This window comes from Alosa alosa, chromosome 21 (genome assembly GCF_017589495.1).
Source record: "Alosa alosa isolate M-15738 ecotype Scorff River chromosome 21, AALO_Geno_1.1, whole genome shotgun sequence".
Lineage (NCBI taxonomy): Eukaryota > Metazoa > Chordata > Actinopteri > Clupeiformes > Clupeidae > Alosa > Alosa alosa.
In genome coordinates this window covers 2,332,433-2,350,141 of record NC_063209.1, presented here as the reverse complement: position 1 = coordinate 2,350,141, position 17,709 = coordinate 2,332,433, and the positions used below count along the sequence as shown (strand labels likewise).

Here is a 17,709-nt window from a genome sequence, read left to right as displayed (position 1 = left end):
TGGCTACACAATCTAAAGTGCCTTGTAGCAAGACGTGTGGCACAGACCAAGAAAGCCTTCATGGTAGAGGAGGAACTTGTGCTGCCAGTTGCCATAAATATGTACTCTGAGATGATTGGGGAGGTTGCATTACTCTGAATTTCAGAGATAGCCGCAGACATACAGACCCAAGTCCCGGAAGGAATAAAACGTAGTCCATTTTTTTCCATAAAATTAGATGAATCAATGGACATCAGCAATGCTGCATTACTGCTGGTTTTTGTTCACTATCGTTGTGGCAGTAGTCTGCATGAAGACATGCTTTTTTCTGTACAGAGCTACCAACACAAACCATGGCCCAGGAATGGCCTGGAGTAGAAGAACTGCGTTGGTGTCTGCAGTGATTGTGCAGGATCGGTGACCGGGAGACATAGCGGTGTCATCAGGCAGATTCTCAATCGGGCACCTGAGGCTGTGTGGACACATTGTTTCCTCCACCGTGAAAGCCACGCAACAAAATGTCACCTGAGTTAAATAAAGTGATGGATGTGGCTGTGAAAACTTTAAACTTCATGAAAAAGAATGCTGTCAATTCCCATTTTCCTCACACTCCAAGGAAAGAACGGTAGCATTTTTTTGGTTGCTGCCAAGGTTGAGGCTTTCAAATGCAAGCTGGCACTGTGGAACAAGAGGGTGCAGGAGGAAAGGATGGAAATGTTTCCATTTTGAGTGAAATACTGGAGAACATGCATTACACTGGAGAGAGCATCACTCGTGTCGTGTCACGGTACCTCATACAGCTGGCATAGACATTTGCTGAATATTCCCTGAGGATCCTGGGGAGGGAAATCTGAGAAAAGAGGATTTTGGATCCATTTTCTGTGGATCAATCTGATACTGTCCTGCCCACAGATTTGGAACCACAAGTCCTGGATGTTTCAGTCTACAGCATCTTCAAATTACAGTGGGCCAACGTAGACATGAGTTCTTTCTGGATAGTTGTTTCAAATGAATACCCTGGCCTTGCACTGAGAGCTCTCAAATTCCTTCTCCCATTCACAGCTACATATTTGTGTGAATCAGGATTCTCAATTATGGCCACAACTAAGGCCACGTCCACACGAAACCAACAGGTATATTTTGTCGTACCGCTTTCACATCTTTAACGACACCGATAAAAAAAAACTTGCGTCCACATGAAGAGGTGAAACCGACATAAAGCACTGTAGTGCATATGCCAGACCAGTTGATGGTGCCGTGACGGCGCAGAGGCTTCATATTAATTCCTGATGAAGAAACAAAAACATTCCAAAAGCAGTCGCGTGAGATAAGTAGACTATGGAAAATTCAGTTTTCAATTCAACTGAAAGTTCATTTTCAGGGTATGTGACTGCTATACATGGAATGTTTTTACGTTTTGCATTAGGTCTGATATAGAGCAAGTTAACGGTGTGCTTCTAACTTAGCTACAAAAGGCTGATATCGCGTGCACAGAAATCATGACGGGGAAAAGTAAAACATTTTAATATGGGGCAATTCCACGCAAAAGTGTCACGTCCATAACGGCAACTAAATACCATGGCATTGTGTTGCCGTTATGGATGTGACAGTGTTGCGTGGAATTGCCCTATGTCAAACAAATAGTTTGGTATGTTCTGACAAGCAGAGTTCCAGGTCAAGTGCGGTAGCTGGATTCAGGGGTGGGGATATGTTGTCATCAAAATGCCAGCTTTGCTGTCTACACAGCAAAAGTTAACCGGCAGTTTTTAAAAAACCCACTCTGGAACCAGGTTTCAAAAAGATCGGTTACGACCTCCTAAAATGCCGGGGTCATCGTCGTGTGGACGGGCCCTCAAGGTTAGGGTTAAAGGAGAAATCCGGCGAGTTTTCACATAGATCTCCGTTTCCGTTTCTCGAGGTCACCGAGTACTATCGGTACGAAAACAAACAAAAACAATCAGTTTGTTGGGAGCATGGGAGCTCACGGACATGCCCCCAGAGTGTAGCGTTGTAGCTTCCTGTGTTAGCTGCTAGCTGTAGCAACTCAATCTAGGTAAAACCGATTGTTTTCATTTTTTTCAAAATGAAATGGAGCTCTATGTGAAAACTTGCCGGATTTCTTGTTTCAGACCAAGGCCAGGAACAGACTTACAACAACACTGGAGGCCACCCTAAGGGTAGGCCTCTCCCCCACCCCACCCCGAGTGGATCTTTTGGTGTCTAAGAGAGGCAAGCTCAAGTATTCTACTGACTGCTATCAATATGAAAATAAGTCTAACAAAAAAACAGGGCTTCTTTTTCTTGCCTTCTCGTCGAAGATAAAAATGTATTTACAATAATAAATATTATGAATTAAATGTTATGTGAAAAGCTTTATATGGGATATTAAATTATTGTTTCGCTGTTTATGTTGATCACAGATTTGGATTTAATTATTTTTCATTTGTTCCTTTGTTCATTTTATATAACAAGTAAAGTTAACCAACTAGCTGATAAGCCAAGCATCAGTAAAATTATCTATTAGCATACCTGTTTTGAACCGTTATGCAGACACTGGTCTCCTTCAAAACCGAGTTAATAAGTATTTATCTGCCTCTCCCTTTACTTGGCCCAAACTCTGACCTGGTGCCTCTGTTGGACTGAGTGAGTGACAACACAAACACTGTGTCACAAACACTGTTAGTTAAAAGTGTTCTAAAACCTTATAACTGTGATTGTTACGAAGCCTGCTTCACATCCCAGGCAAAGTCCTAGGAGAAATAACTGGGCAAGTTTACTCTGACACTCTACCATTTGAAAAGACTGAAGGGGGAAGTCCCCCTCCCTTTTCTCAAAATGCTACTGGCATAGAGACATGTACAGTATTAGGTAAATTAACTTAAAGGTGTAGGTAGGCTATAGCATTCAGACGGGACACCTAAACACCAAATGCATGCTAAATAAATTATTTTAATGGTATTGATATTAATTCAATATAGCTAGTCTGTCTGTAAGATTTCATATTTCATACTCTTTATGGTGATTAGGCCATTCTTTACTGACTTAAACATTTTTGTTCTCTTTATTGTGATTTAATAAACTTTATAGACTTCAACCATATTTATTCCTTCTGGGGTCTTTTTAACAATGAACTGAGATTAATGTAGGAATTGAATAGTGATTTTGTGGCCTAGGAGGGAACACCCAGTGATACCCTTGGTATCGCACCATTACATTTTAGCATACAGCGATGTGGTCAGGATGTGGTCACTACAGCATCGACAGCGCTACATACATAGAAATGATTGAGAATGCATAACCAATTTATAATCAATGGAAGAAATGTTTTCTGTCGTGTCCCAATATTTTCTTAATTTCAGCCTCTGCTCACACGCAGGCGTGAATGACTGGATGATGCGGATGCAGCTGTGTTTTAACACCAGTGTACCTCGGTCGTTCCACCCCTGCACTCAAAATGAATGAATGTAAACGTTATAATAAGTGAAATACTCAGTTGAAGAGTGTTCACCTATGAATATAGAGGGTCAAGGCAAACTAGTGCAATTAAAATGCTGACAACCGCAAAATATCCATGAACGATGCAACAACTACTAGGCCTACTCTCAACCTGTAGCTCCAACCACTAAACTTTCTACCCATATTTGCCATTTACATTACATTACATTACATTACATTACATTTACATTACATTACATTTGGCTGACGCTTTTTAACCAAAGCGACTAACAACATGGTAAACAGTAAGTTTTAGAACAATTCTCACAATTTTAGGACAGTTTAAAAAAACATTAGAGTACAGTAAGAATAAGTGCGTCGGTGAGTGCTGTTTTTAACAGTTACTTGTCAGTTTAAAATGGCTGGTGAGTGCTAGGATCAGTAAGACTTGTTGTAAGTGTTGCTATGAGAGTAGATGTTCTCTAAAGAGCTGGGTCTTCAGGAGTTTTTTGAAAGTGGAAAAGGATGTCCCTGCCCTTGTAGGAACTGGCAGTGTGTTCCACCAACGAGGAACAACAGATGAGAAAAGTTTGGATTGGCTTGAGCCGCACGGGTGGTAGAGCTAGGCGCCGTTCGTCAGAGGAGCCGCAGCGGTCTGGAGGTAGTGTAAGTCTGTATGAGGGCTTTCAAGTAGGTGGGAGCAGAACCGAGACTACTTTGTAGGCAAGCGTTAGAGACTTGAATTTAATGCGGCCGCCATAGGTAGCCAGTGTAGCTGGATGAGCAGCGGGTAACATGTGCCCTTTTGGGTTGGTTGTAGACCAGGCGCCGCCGCGTTCTGGATCATCTGAAGTGGTTTCACTCGCGCAGGCTGGGAGACCTGTCAGGAGGGCATTGCAGCAGTCGAGTCATTGAGATGACTATTGCCTGAACCAGAAGTTGGGTAGCATCTTGAGTCAAGTAAGTCCTGATTTTCCGTATGTTGTAGAGTGCTAAACGGCATGACCGGGCGACTGAGGCAACATGATCTGAGAAGTTTAGTTGGTTGTCAAGAACAACTCCTAGATTTCTTTGCAGTCCTGGTCGGTGAAACAGACAGGGAGTCAAATTTGATGTTGATGTCGTGGTGTATGGTAGTCTTTGAGAGGTTCAGCTGGAGGTGGTGTGCCTTCATCCATGTAGCTATGTCTGAAAGGCAATCCGAGATCCGTGCTGAAACCAGGGGGTCGCCAGGTGGAAAGGACAGATAGAGCTGTGTGTCGCCTGCATAGCAGTGGTATGAGAAGCCGTCGGCGAACGGATAATCTGTCCCAAGGAGGTGGTGTAGATAGCAAAGAGGAGGGGGCCCAGCACTGAGCCCTGGGGACCCCTGTGGTGAGATGGTGAGGTGCGGATAGCTGACCAAGCCATGATATCGCTAAACGAAGCGCCCTGTGAGGTAGGATTCAAACCAGGAGAGAGCAGAACCGAGATTCCCATGTCAGCGAGTATAGAGAGAAGGATACGGTGATTAACCGTGTCAAAGGCAACCCGATAAGTCAAGCAGAATGAGTACTGATGACCGATGTCGCCCTGGCTTCTTTTAAGGCTTCTGTTACAGACAGCAGAGCCGTTTCGGTAGTGGCCGCTTTTGAACCCAGACTGATTTGGATCCAGAAGGTTGTTCTGTGAAAGCGGTCAAGCGGTAGCGGTCAAGCTACCCTTTCTAGAATATGTTTTATGCATTAATTTACTCACTCATTATCTTGAATGTGAATTTTGTGTGGGGATTTTAGCCAAGTCAGAAATACCTCCTATGGCCGACATTACAGAAACGTCAAACTGCCGTAGTTTGGAGTAGCACTGGCAGCTTGGCTGTTACTGTAGGTGCAACTGCATGGCTAAAGAACATTAACCCGTTTTCTTGAATGACTTAACCTCTACAATTCAAGCTATTATGTAGGCAAAGTAGTGATTTCTTTACATGTTTTTCTCCATCATCAACGGCGTTTATGGTATACGTATGGTGATTCTATAGATGTCCCGTGTCACTTGGCTCAAGAACCAATTTATCCCATTGTAATGAAGTTGTTATATCCATGCATAGCTAACCTCTATGATGGAAAACTACTTGCATTGCACCTTGTTGCAAGTTGTGTGGTTCAGATAATCTATTTTTTTCTAGTGATTTATTAGGCTACTTCACACGTCAATTGCATTTTGAATACTTGTTAATACTATATGAAATAAACAGTTAATATTGAATAATTTAGTAACAAATCCAGAGCTTTAATATTTATTATTGTTTTACTTTTTATATGTTAGGCTTATGTGCCCCAACCTGGCCATCCCATCAAAATTTCTTTAGAAACTGTGAGGGTTGGTAGTTCAGGACCCAAGCGCAAGACCCTTCCAGGCAGAAGACTCTGACACGACAAGAGAGACGATCCAACAAGAGACAAAGGAACAGAGGGGTGTAAAAATACACAGACCAATTAACAGCAAGACAGAGGACTGGACGAGACCAACAAGACAATAACAGGGAACAGGTGAGAGCAGAAACGGAAGGAAACTAACAAGACAGGAAGCACAGAGAAATTAAGGGGATGGGCGGAGACAAAGTCACATGACAACAGACAGGTAAACACAGAGCACATGGGGAACAGCAACAAACACATAAAAACAGAACAATAAAAAGGATTCTGACAGAATCACCACTGCAACAAACAAACACTGATGGACACTGAGCCTAATGTTGGTGTTTGTTGCAGCAGTGTGCAAGCACCTTTAGGCCAATTTGTTGTAAATTCAACAATCAGATCAGGATGAACTCGCACACCAAATATTGCAGATTTAATTGTTGAGTAGACTTATTTAATAATAAAAAAGTAGTGAAAAAGTGCTACGTCCAAACCGTTTTCGGTCTCAGACCATCATCAATTCTGTAAATTCAACAAGTCATCAGCACTAGCCATTAGTCAACTTTTGGTGTAGTCTATAATGGGATTTCCTCAAATTCATCTGTACTTACTGGTAAATTTTCTCCTTTGCGGCAAAAGTGGGTGTCTTCGGCAGAGAGCCCTTTGTGAGGCTTGTAGCCTGAATCAGTCAAACCTGCCTGTTGTTCAAATCTCTGGATGTTCTCCTGAGTGAGTTCTGAGGGTCAGAAGGGCATTGGAAAATTGTGATTGGGAATTGAATTGTGTTAGATGCCGTTGTAAAACCCAGCACAACCCTTCATTTACAATTCTAGTTCTATATTACTGCGCTACCACAAATTGATACAAAAGCTAAAGGATCAGTATGTAGGAAATAATGGAAAATAAACTGTAACCATTCCAAAAATGATCACCATATGTTGTCAGAGAGTAAGGAAACACGATGAATTGAAGTAATGGCTTATTTGACAACATTACTACCCGTAAAACCCATGAAAAAAAATTAGTTACAGGGCGGAATCTCTTGGAATTTTCGTTTATGTTTTGAACGATTAATTCTAGAATTAGGCATATTCGATCTACGTAATAATCAGATAATAACGTTCGCAGCGGCCATTTTGTTGATATAGAAAATGTATAGGTGGGTCTATTTAATGCAGCTGTCAATAGACCTCTCCAGAATAAGTCCCGCCACCGTAACTTCCGTATCCATCCAACTTCAGGGCGTCGATTGTCTATGGGAAATAACATGGCGTTTCGAAATATCATACCGGTAAAACAATCTGTAGGTAGCGAAGTAGAAAAAAATGGTGGGCGATTGGCCTACACACTTCTGCCATTTAGTTTCCACTGAGTTTTTTGATTGTCGGTGCCGTTAAAGTAGAAATATTTCAGTAAGAAGCACTAAGCACGCTTCAGACGCCGCGACTCCCCCAGTCAAGGTTGCATAGCAACGGCAATGTTTCATAGTTTGTCTTCACCGAAATAGAAACAAAGTGGACATCGGAGGAGCTTCCTGAGATGGTGACGTCTTCATCAAACGAAGAATATCAAGTCTGACGTAGAGCTGCCCATATTTCTCCACAACAGGTAGCCTAGGCTAAACTTCATCTGCATCGCTAACTTCAGCTAAATATGTTACGTTGGTTAAAGAGGTATTTTTTATTTTCACTGTTTCCGTAATGTGTAGCTGGGCCATGGTTGGAGAAACGTTAAAGCAGCTGGTCAACTAACGTTAGCTAAGTCTTCATTACATCTGGCAACCCAGAAGAGGCTCGCGTCTGGTAGTCTTGAGAACGTTCACCAGTGTTTTGATTTTGGCCTACAGAACGTTTGGTAACAATCCTACAAATCGCACCTTTAAAGTGGCTGCGTCTCAACGTTGCTTGGCAACCATTCTGATAGATGGAATATTTCTTGGCAGAAGAATGATTGGTAACACTTTATTTTAATGTGTCGCTGTTACAGTGTACCTATCTAATTAGGTACAGTGGTACAACCTGTGTAACAACATATACTATCAGGTACTATCATTGTACTTGCATTATGTATTTGTAAGTACCTACATATAGTTGTTACATTGTAATACTGAGTGCTTTTACAAAACTTTGCCAATTTGCCTACATTTTCATCAGAGGCAAAGAGTTGACCTGAGACCTGCTGGATGGGGTAAATCTGGTCATGATTGATTTGATATACAAACCATTCTTAGCTCCAGTCAAGGCCTCATTGTCTTCAGTGTACATGTAACAGCTGTGCTGCTACAACCTTGTTACTCTTTGATACAGTGGAATAAACCTATTAAGTGTACCAGTTAATTACTTACATGTACATATGACATGTACAGTATGTTATGTCTTCGATGTTCGATGATCTTCGATAATACGAAAATAGAAACACTTTGACATCTGCATGTAAGCATCCTAAGTAGGTTTTATACCACACACAGACATAAATAATTGTAATTATTGAAGATTAGATTGTTGCACCATGCAATACTTTTTCGCTGTGTCACTTAAGAACACGTTTGAAGATAAGAAAGAAGTCAAGTAAAAAAGTGAGGAAATGTGTAGGCTTAGATTTTGATGCAGTAGGCCTACAGACTAAACCACATGTTCCTTTCTCTGCTTGTACCCTTATAGGCCTAATAAAATATAGCCCTCACTTAGCTAATGATAAAGATAAATGGCAAACTATTCTGGCAACGTCTCGTTTCATAACTTGATTGCATTTTTGTCCGCTTTTCATCACATTATTATGACCATTAAATTTAGGCTATGCTATTTTGCACGCTAAAATCTAATTTATCACAGGTAAACCTAATAAAGAATGGGAACGTAAATTGGATTATGTATTCTAAGTTGTAATTCCTCTGTATGTCCTGTTGGTGACCTCAGTGAGAAGTACTATTAAGACGCTCTTAGCCGGTAACGAGAACTCTGGAGCACTCGTAGATCTACGAGTGTTTTCACGACGCTCTTAAGCTACGATGGTTTCGGGAAACAGTCGGCAAATCTTAAGACGTTCGTAAGAGGGACTTTACGACGCTCTTAGGCTTAAGATGCTTTCGGGGAACTGGGCCCAGGGTTACTAATATAAAAAATGCTGTAAGAACCCATGCCAATAAATTAATTATTCATAATTATGTCTTAATTATGTGGTAATAACGAGGAGAATCCAAGTTAGAAGTCATGTGACCTACTGTATAGACTATTTTGTATACTGTATAGACTATATTGTATATAGAAAATTTTCAAAACAAACGATACTTTGAAATGAAAATGAATCGGACTTTAGCATAATGCTCCACATAATATCGACTTTAAAACTTATTTTGTTGAAATTGTGTCCCCAAGTTACCATTAGTTCAATGTTGTTTTCTGTGCCACACATGTTTGTTTATGCAGTTGAAAGGGTCTATATCCGGTCTAAGATGCTGTAGCAGCCAATAACATAATAATTTTGGCTATTTTTAATGTAATAAAACCCTTATAACATTTCTGAACCAATAACGTAATAACTTGCCAATGTATTAAGTTATTACATTATTGGCTGGTTATTACGTTATTGGCCTGGTAAGAAAAAACAGAACTTTAATAATGTAATAACTGTAGCCAATAACATAATCATCTTGTTCATTTTTAATGTCATAAATTGGCTATAATGTAATAATCCACTGTAATTGGCTCATTCACTCCCTCACTATCCACCTCAAGCTGGTCTGTGTGGTGAGCGTTCTGGCCCATAATGGCTGCCGTGCATCACCCAGGTGGGTGCTACACATTGGTGGTGGTTACTAGTGAGGTCCCTCCATCCATGTGACGCGCTTTGAGTATCGAGAAAAGCGCTATATAAATGTAATGTGTTGTTGAACTAATAACGTAAGAATTGTTTGGCTGGTTATTAAGTTATTGGCTTGGGGGGGGGATATTTTAATAATGTAATAACTGTTTGCCGATAATGTAATAATATAAAATCACTCTATTTATTGGTGTCACACTAACCTATTGTCTCTTTCAAATACCTGCTTTAAGACCTGACCATGAACACACCTACACACACTCTCTCATTCTTCCAGTAGATGTCCTTAAATTTGTCCAAAGGCTACATGACTAAGCATAAGCCAGGCGTTCATCCATCAGTTGTCCTTACTAAATAACTCTTATATGTATGCTGAGACACTGTTGTGTCCAGCAGCCTTGTAGAGCTTCATAAAACTAATGGAGCAGTCATTCTCTTTGTCCAGTTCCAAACTCTCTGCAAGTGCCCCTCTTATTTACAGGTTGGGATGAAATAGTTCAAGTAGTAGATAGTTCAAGGACATAAGAGTGAGACCCGATATGTGACTGACATATAGATATATATGACATATAGATATGACTATAGATAGAGAGATAAATCAGTAATTCTTGATGGATTTCTGATGGTAGGTACTAAGCTCCAGGCTAATTGCCAGCATCCCCTACCATGTCAGCAGAGGCGGATTAAGGTGGTCATGGGCCTCTAGGCTACATTTTATGTGGGGCCCCCCTCCCCAAATTTGTTTTTCCAGTTTTATTGAGAAGCAATGGCAAATCGGCGTCTGCGCCTTAAGTTTGTGATGTTTTGCCTGGTGCGTGAACTCCAAAGGTTGAATACAGTAGAAAAAAAGCAGAGGCGCACTCAAGGGCTTGATTCTAATACAAATTTGTATTGAGAGCCAAGGTTTTTTGAACAAGTCTACAGACAAAAAACTGGGAAACAAACGTTTCGGGCTTAGCCCTTTATCAATGTCTCCATTATGAAATGCGTCACAGGGCGTTCATTATACACCATAATCCAAGATCCACATAAGTGCTTATCGCATCACAAAAAACATGACAACACTGCTATCTTGAATCCAGATGTGTATACATATTGTCTGTATATGTTTTTAATGTTAATTGCACATATGGTTGTTTTTTGGTTTTGGGTGTAGTTTATACGATTTGTCTTTTGTGTTGACATTAAGTATTACTGTAATTAACACGTCACGGCTATAAAAAACCTGAACGCCCTGTGACGCATTTCATAATGGAGACATTGATAAAGGGCTAAGCCCGAAACGTTTGTTTCACAGTTTTTTGTCTGTAGACTTGTTGAAAAAACTTGATTAGAATCAAGCCCTTGAGTGCGCCTCTGCTTTTTTTCTACAGTTTTATTGAGATTGACACTACAATTACAACACCCTTATAGAGCAACATTGAACACAAAATGGCCTATCACATTAGGCAACATAACATTGAACCACCAAATATTCACACAACATCATTGCAACGTCCGTACAGCAATAGCTAACACAAATAGGCCTACTCACACCAAGCATCATCCTTACAGAGCAGCAACCACCAAATACTCACACATAAGAAGACAACGTCCCTACAGCAACAACTGGCCTACTCACATCAGGTAGCATCCTTAAAATGCAGCAATTGAACCACAAAATACAAGATATCCTTGCAGACAACTTCCAACCAACATGAAACAAAAGCAATACAATATGCTACACCAGGAGACAGTTTATAATAATCGACAGCATATGCAATAATGCCACAGCAGTTATGAACCTACATATTTGTACCTTTAGACGTTTTTCTTCATTGTTTGGTAAAATCATATTCGTGCAGCATATCAATGGACATCAGAGACAGGTGTTTCAATCTGCATTGGCCCATTGTGGATGTTCATTTTTTTAACGAGTCCCAGTTTTGAAAAACAACGATCTCCACTATAGCATTGTTACAGGCAAAGTCATAAGTCACAGTGCACTTCCGAGCTGAATGTGATGCATGAACAGCAGCCTTTTCTGCAGGATCAGCATCTTACCTATTTATTTTGGGCCAGTGAAGTTTAAGTGTTATTCTCTTATGTAAATTTGAACGAATTATTATGGTTTTATGGCCAATCAGGCCCCCTGGCAGGCTGGCACACGTGGGGGCCCCTTAGGCTGCAGCAATCTCTAGCCTATGCATTGATCCGCGCCTGCATGTCAGCTAAGGGGTTAGTCATAGTCTGTTCTTCAGGGTTAGCTAGAAGCCCAGGTGCAGACTGAGACAGAACAGAGGGCTAGGTTCAGGCTGAGACAGAGCTAGATTCAGCATCTGACAGGGGGCCAGGTTGGGGGTCAATTCTGCATCACTGCCTCCTGAATGGCCTGTCTGAATATAAGGACAATTGGTCCATTTGAATCAGGAGTCTCCAACAGATAGTTCACAAGCTACTAGTAGCTCCCTAAAAGGTTCAAGGAAAAGGTTCATACATCTGAGAGCAGTGCTTCGTAAACCTTCGTAAAAATCCAATCAGTGGCGTAATGATTTTTAGATGGTGTAAGATAGCAATTTTTGGATCATGTGCCAGACCACATTAGTTAATTGTTGGCAATTGCCACACGCCTGGGCGCAAGGTTTAATAAAAGAGGAGCGCATGGTGAAAAATCAACACTTGAGTGTAAGCTAAGAATAAGCTTTGCGTCGCACATTGTGCCACCTTGCGCCGGGTGCACGATATAGGGGCCTAAATATTTAATTGGTAGCTCTTGGCTATGTTCATTTTGTCAAAGTAGCTCTTGGAGCATAAAAGGTTGGAGATCACTAATCTAAACCTACATAATATTCCCTGTGTCATAAAACTTAGAAATAAACCTTAAAATAAATAAGTACAGCCCTAATTCCCAGGGGGAGAGAAAATGTCTATGTCAGTGTGACACCATATAGAGTGATATTAGATTATAATACATTAATGTATAATACATTAAATTAAACAACAAGTATTTTTTGTACCAAATCAATAACGTAATAACCAGCCAATAAGGTAATACGGTATTGCATTGTTGGTAAAAAATGGTTTATGGGCTTTATTACATTAAAATGATTACGTTATTGGCAGTTATTACGTTATTGGCTGCTACAGATGGTACATGATAACAGACACAAGGAAAGTAAGAATAAAAGGTCACAGTCAAGACTCTTGTCATCTGTGATTCCTCTGTGAAATGATTCACTTAATGCTCTATGTTCTAGACTTCTTCTTACCTCTGACTCATTAGTCAGGGATTATGTTTATAAGTATTGTTATTATTCTTGTTCATTATATTTAGTCTAATAATAATTGTTCTTTTTTGTTTAGGCCATATGACTTTACTATAAACTGTTAATTTCAATGTTAATATAATCTTTATTGGTATTATTATAACATGTTTTGGATAAAAGCTTCTGCTAAGAACCACCAACAAACATAACTGTAGGGTTGCAAACAATGTCTAACTTTTTTATTGTACTGTGTGCAGCCAGTCAACTAGTCCACAATGGTACAATATACTCATGTTTATGTTTGCTTATAAGACTTACATAACATAGTTTAAATTATGATCAGGAAAAGGCCAACAGCAATAATTACACAGCTTGCAGCTTTCTTAACAACGGCCATGGCGCTAATTTAATTGAATGTGTTTGAAACACACTATGAATATGTAACAAACTAGAAATGTAAATATAGAATTTGCTTTAGACTCACTTATCATGAGGGAGCTCATAACAGTTGTAGCTTTGGCCTTTGTCACTGGGATGGATGGCCTCACAGCAGGAGCACCAAAAATGCCTGTTTGTGCTGAAGACTTCCTTGATTCATTATCCTGGTGACGAAATACAGTTGTAAAAAAAATTACAGACTTCTGACTGAGTAGTTTCAATATGATGAAATATGGTTGACCAAAGCCTGCTAGTTAATTCAGAACAAAATAAATGCAGTTACACAGGTCTGTTTTTCAAATAAAACAATGCTATTATACAACATAGAAACCATTCTCCTGAAAAACAGTCACCTCTTCCAAATGTTTGAACTTCCTCTCTGGAATGATGGGGTTTTTCCAGAAGATTCCGTCAGTAAAGTCTGAGGGTGGTGAGTGCATAGGTGCCTCAAGTGCCTCATCATAGTTGAAAATGCGACGACCCATTGCAATGGGCGATGATGTCCCACCCAGAAGACCTGCTGTAAAACCAGACTCCAGGGCTAAAAGGTAAACATAATGCACACCCTGAGTGATAAGGTAATCACATAGACATGCAGACAAGAGTATTTAACAGGCAGTATTAACAGACAGGAGTATTTAACTGTTTTTTAACAGGCAGGCAATATACTTCATTTAGGGGAATTGACGTATCCAGTAGCTTATTCAGACTGAGGGAAATAGATGTATCCAGTGGCTTATTCAGATTCTTGAGAGCACACACGCACACGCACACGCACACGCACACACACACACACACACACACACACAAAAACTGGCAATATCCAAATGTATACTTTTCTACTCTCTGAAGACTGCAGGTATAGTAGATGTTTTATGTTCATGCAGATTAGCCTCACATAAAATTACTTACCAACTTGTTTTTAAAAGAAACTGTGTTTTTAAAACCTAGACTTTTATTTGTAGTTTTTTTGTTGACAATGACCAATTTTTGATACCAATTTATTTGCCATAAAACTGTCTCAACCTTTCAACCAACCTTCTAAACATGCTGCAATTTCCAGATCACATGGTTTCCAAATCCCATTGTGGTCAAACTCAGAGACATTTCAGAGTGATTACATTTTCCAATTATAGTTAGAAAAATCAACAATAGAACATAAAAACTGCAACATTGTACATTTAAGTAAGTATATAAGTATATATACTCTTTTGATTCCATGAGGGAAATTTGGTCTCTGCATTTATCCCATTCCGTGAATTAGTAAAACACACACAGTACACAGTAAACACACAGTGAGGTGAAGCTCACACTACCCCGCCCACATTCCTACTGTTTGGGGATCGAACCGGCAACCCTTCAGTTCCAAGCCCGTAGCCCTAACCAGTAGGCCACAGCTGCCCTGCCCATTTATTTACAGCAAAGGTATGCCTGTTGTTTCTTGACTGCTGATACTATTTATTGTCAGTTTGTAAAGTTTAACCGAAGTAGGAAGTAACGTCAAAATCCTTTTAGGTAAGTCCCTCCACTCGGTGGCCATATTGTAATGCTTCTTGGGCACTTATCGGGCATCTATTTCGGCAGGCTTCACGACACCAACCTTGCTCCAGAGGCGAGATCACAGCACATGATTGGCACGATGTATTCACATGTCAACTTTTTTTGCCGCGGAAGGGGCGAGATATGTGTAGACCAGTGGTTCTCATAGCCATTCAATTTACTTGAAATTATAAAGTTGAGTTTTATCATTTTAAAACAGATGATGTCTACAGATGATGCCCCTTTTCACCCATAAAACAAGCAAATTGTGTCTATTTGCTCCTACCCAAAACTTCACTTAGGTCATGAAGAACCATTCCTACTACTGCTTAGCTTGGCTTATTTGTTAGCCAGCTACCTGATGAATGTGTAGAAATGTTTGAGTCAGTCCATGTTGTCAAGGGACGGAAAAACCAAAACTGACAAAAGACGAAGTTGCACATCTGCCAAAAAACATGGGATAGAGGACCTGGCCACAACTGCAGAGAATACAAATGGCATGCTTAATTGTTACGGTTATGAGGGGGTCCTCGGAAAATTTCCCCCAAAAGGGGTCCTTGGAACCAAAAACATTGAGAACCCCTGGTGTAGACAATTGCCATATTGGTGCTACACTAACCCCATGCATTTCTATGGAGGATGTTTTGAGTTCTGTGTCTCTGTCGTGGGCGGGGAGGATGTGTATGTGTTGTGTGGGGACTGATTATGATATGGAGACCAATGTTATATGAACTGTTGCCGTTTTGGACATTAGTGTTATAGGGACTGTTGCAGTTATGGACATTATTGTTATATGGACTGTTGCAGTTATGGACATTTTGGACTCTTAGACGAGCAATGACAGTGTTGTTTGTGTGATAGGATGCTTGTGTACTGATTCTTTTCCCTGCCCCGAAGCCTTCGTGGTGCTCTAGACGATTTCCCACACCCGTCAGCCTTGATGGGCAATCATCTGGCTACCGTTGCTGGTTGGCTGGTGTGGTGATTGTAGCTCGGATAAGAGGCAGTGAGCGGCAGGACTGTGGGGGTGGAGTAGGGGAGAAGGCGAAGTCCTGCTTCCTGCTGCCTGTTGCCTGTTGCCTGTTGCCTGCTGACCGCTGCCTGTGCCGACCGCTGCCTGCTGACTGTGACTGCTGACGAGGACGCTGAGCTGCTGTGGGCTATCTACGCTGGATGATCGCCACAGTAAAGGGAAGAGCTATTTGTATTCTTTTGTTAATTCACATGTCCATGTAGCTCACGATGGTGTTGGAATTCCAGGCGGGTGCTGCCGGACAACGAGATGGAGCCTGATCCGGAGGAGAGCCGCAGTCGAGTGACAACGCTAACTTGGAGTGTATCAAAAGTTTCAGCCGGGACTCAGTACTGCTTCCGCTTCCGTGGTTGAGGACTCCACTGGCGTGCTGACGTAAACATCGTGCCGCCGTGACGTCACCTTCAAGAACTAGGCTCACTGCCGATCCGGTAGCGGACTACATTTCCCAGAGGCCCCGGTTAGACTGATACCAATCCCCTTTGAACAGAGATTTATTGTTTTTTTATTTTCCTTTTGGCCTGGAGGATCCCGGCCAACGGACAATAATTTTCTTCTTATTCATTTTTGTGTTTGTGAATGTTGTGTCTTATGTGCTGGTGGGCTGCAGTAACTGGGCAGTGGGTGGAGTTGTAGTGGGCAACAGTTAAGGGCCTTTTTAGTGTGTGGGCGTGACGTCACAAATCATTACTGTGTGCTGTGTCCATGGATTGTGAAATTATAATAGTGATTCGTGCTTATGACTTTTGAAATGCCTTATGGTTCCGAGATGGGATTGACTACACGTGTGGTTTTGAGTGGCCAACCCTGAACATGTCCGCCCCTATAAGTTTTACCCTCCTGTCTAGAGTGGCGACCCATGTGTTATTATATGTTAAATAAATCTGTATTTTTACAAAAAAAACGTAATCTCGTGTTGTGGTGTGTGTAACTGGGATCTGTTGGTACTTAAGGCTACTGGCCCTTGACTGGTGACATCTCCTCATTAGAAAGTCTGGTAACGTTAGGAATCTCTGATCAATGTGATTGGTAAGGTTGGACCAATGATTCCAAATTTAACGCAACGTTTTCCCTCGGTCACCGTGCTAGTGTTGGAAATGTTTCCCAATCCTGAGTCTCCAGTTCACAAAGTGAATGAGTTTGGTTTTAACCAGGGTAGAAAACAAGGCCCAAATACTACATTCTGGCTCAACCGGTTTCAACACCTTAGTGAGAGGCGCACATTTATATGTGGGGAAGTACCCATTGTACAATGCCAGTGTGACCTGCACAAGAATAGTTGTGAGTGAATCCCTTAACGAGCCAACTGCCCCTGCCCAGAAGACAACAAGGTAACAAACTATGATGTATGATACCCAATGATTTAAATATTTCAGATAGAGATACACCACAAAACAGTGCACTGCATGCAGTTAATATCTCTATCTTTATATATACAGTATATTTAGTCACTAAAAATCAGTTGTCACAATATTTGAGACTTCTCTTGCAACTGAAAGAATGGTCAAAATGCCACTGAGTGAAATTAATATGGGTAAGGCTATTTGCACCTCTGGTACAATTAGCAGTGTATGCTATTCGTACCCTGGTGCAATTAGAAGGGAATTATATTTTTACCCCAGTGCACACAGCAATGTGTTCTATTAATACTCTGTCTGGTACAAATATCAATGTATGCTATTTGTACCCCAGTGCACACAGCAATGTGTTCTATTAATACCCCATCTGGTACAAATATCAGTGTATGCTATTTGCACTCCTATGCATTTACTCTGGCATATTGATCACACAATGTGATAAAAAAAAAAAAAAAACGAGCAAC

General features: G+C 40.9%; 1 protein-coding gene across 1 annotated transcript in view; it reads right to left on the bottom strand.

Annotated features, from left to right (window-relative positions):
* The window catches only part of LOC125286384 (putative monooxygenase p33MONOX), a 36,925-nt gene that overhangs the window by 15,457 nt on the left and 3,759 nt on the right, over positions 1–17,709 (bottom strand). Inside the window, exons 3-5 of the mRNA XM_048231429.1 lie at positions 13,669–13,856; positions 13,362–13,479; positions 6,425–6,549 (exon numbers count right to left, since the gene is read on the bottom strand). Coding sequence (XP_048087386.1) covers positions 6,425–6,549; positions 13,362–13,479; positions 13,669–13,856 — 431 coding nt within the window. The remainder of the gene's footprint in view (positions 1–6,424; positions 6,550–13,361; positions 13,480–13,668; positions 13,857–17,709) is intronic.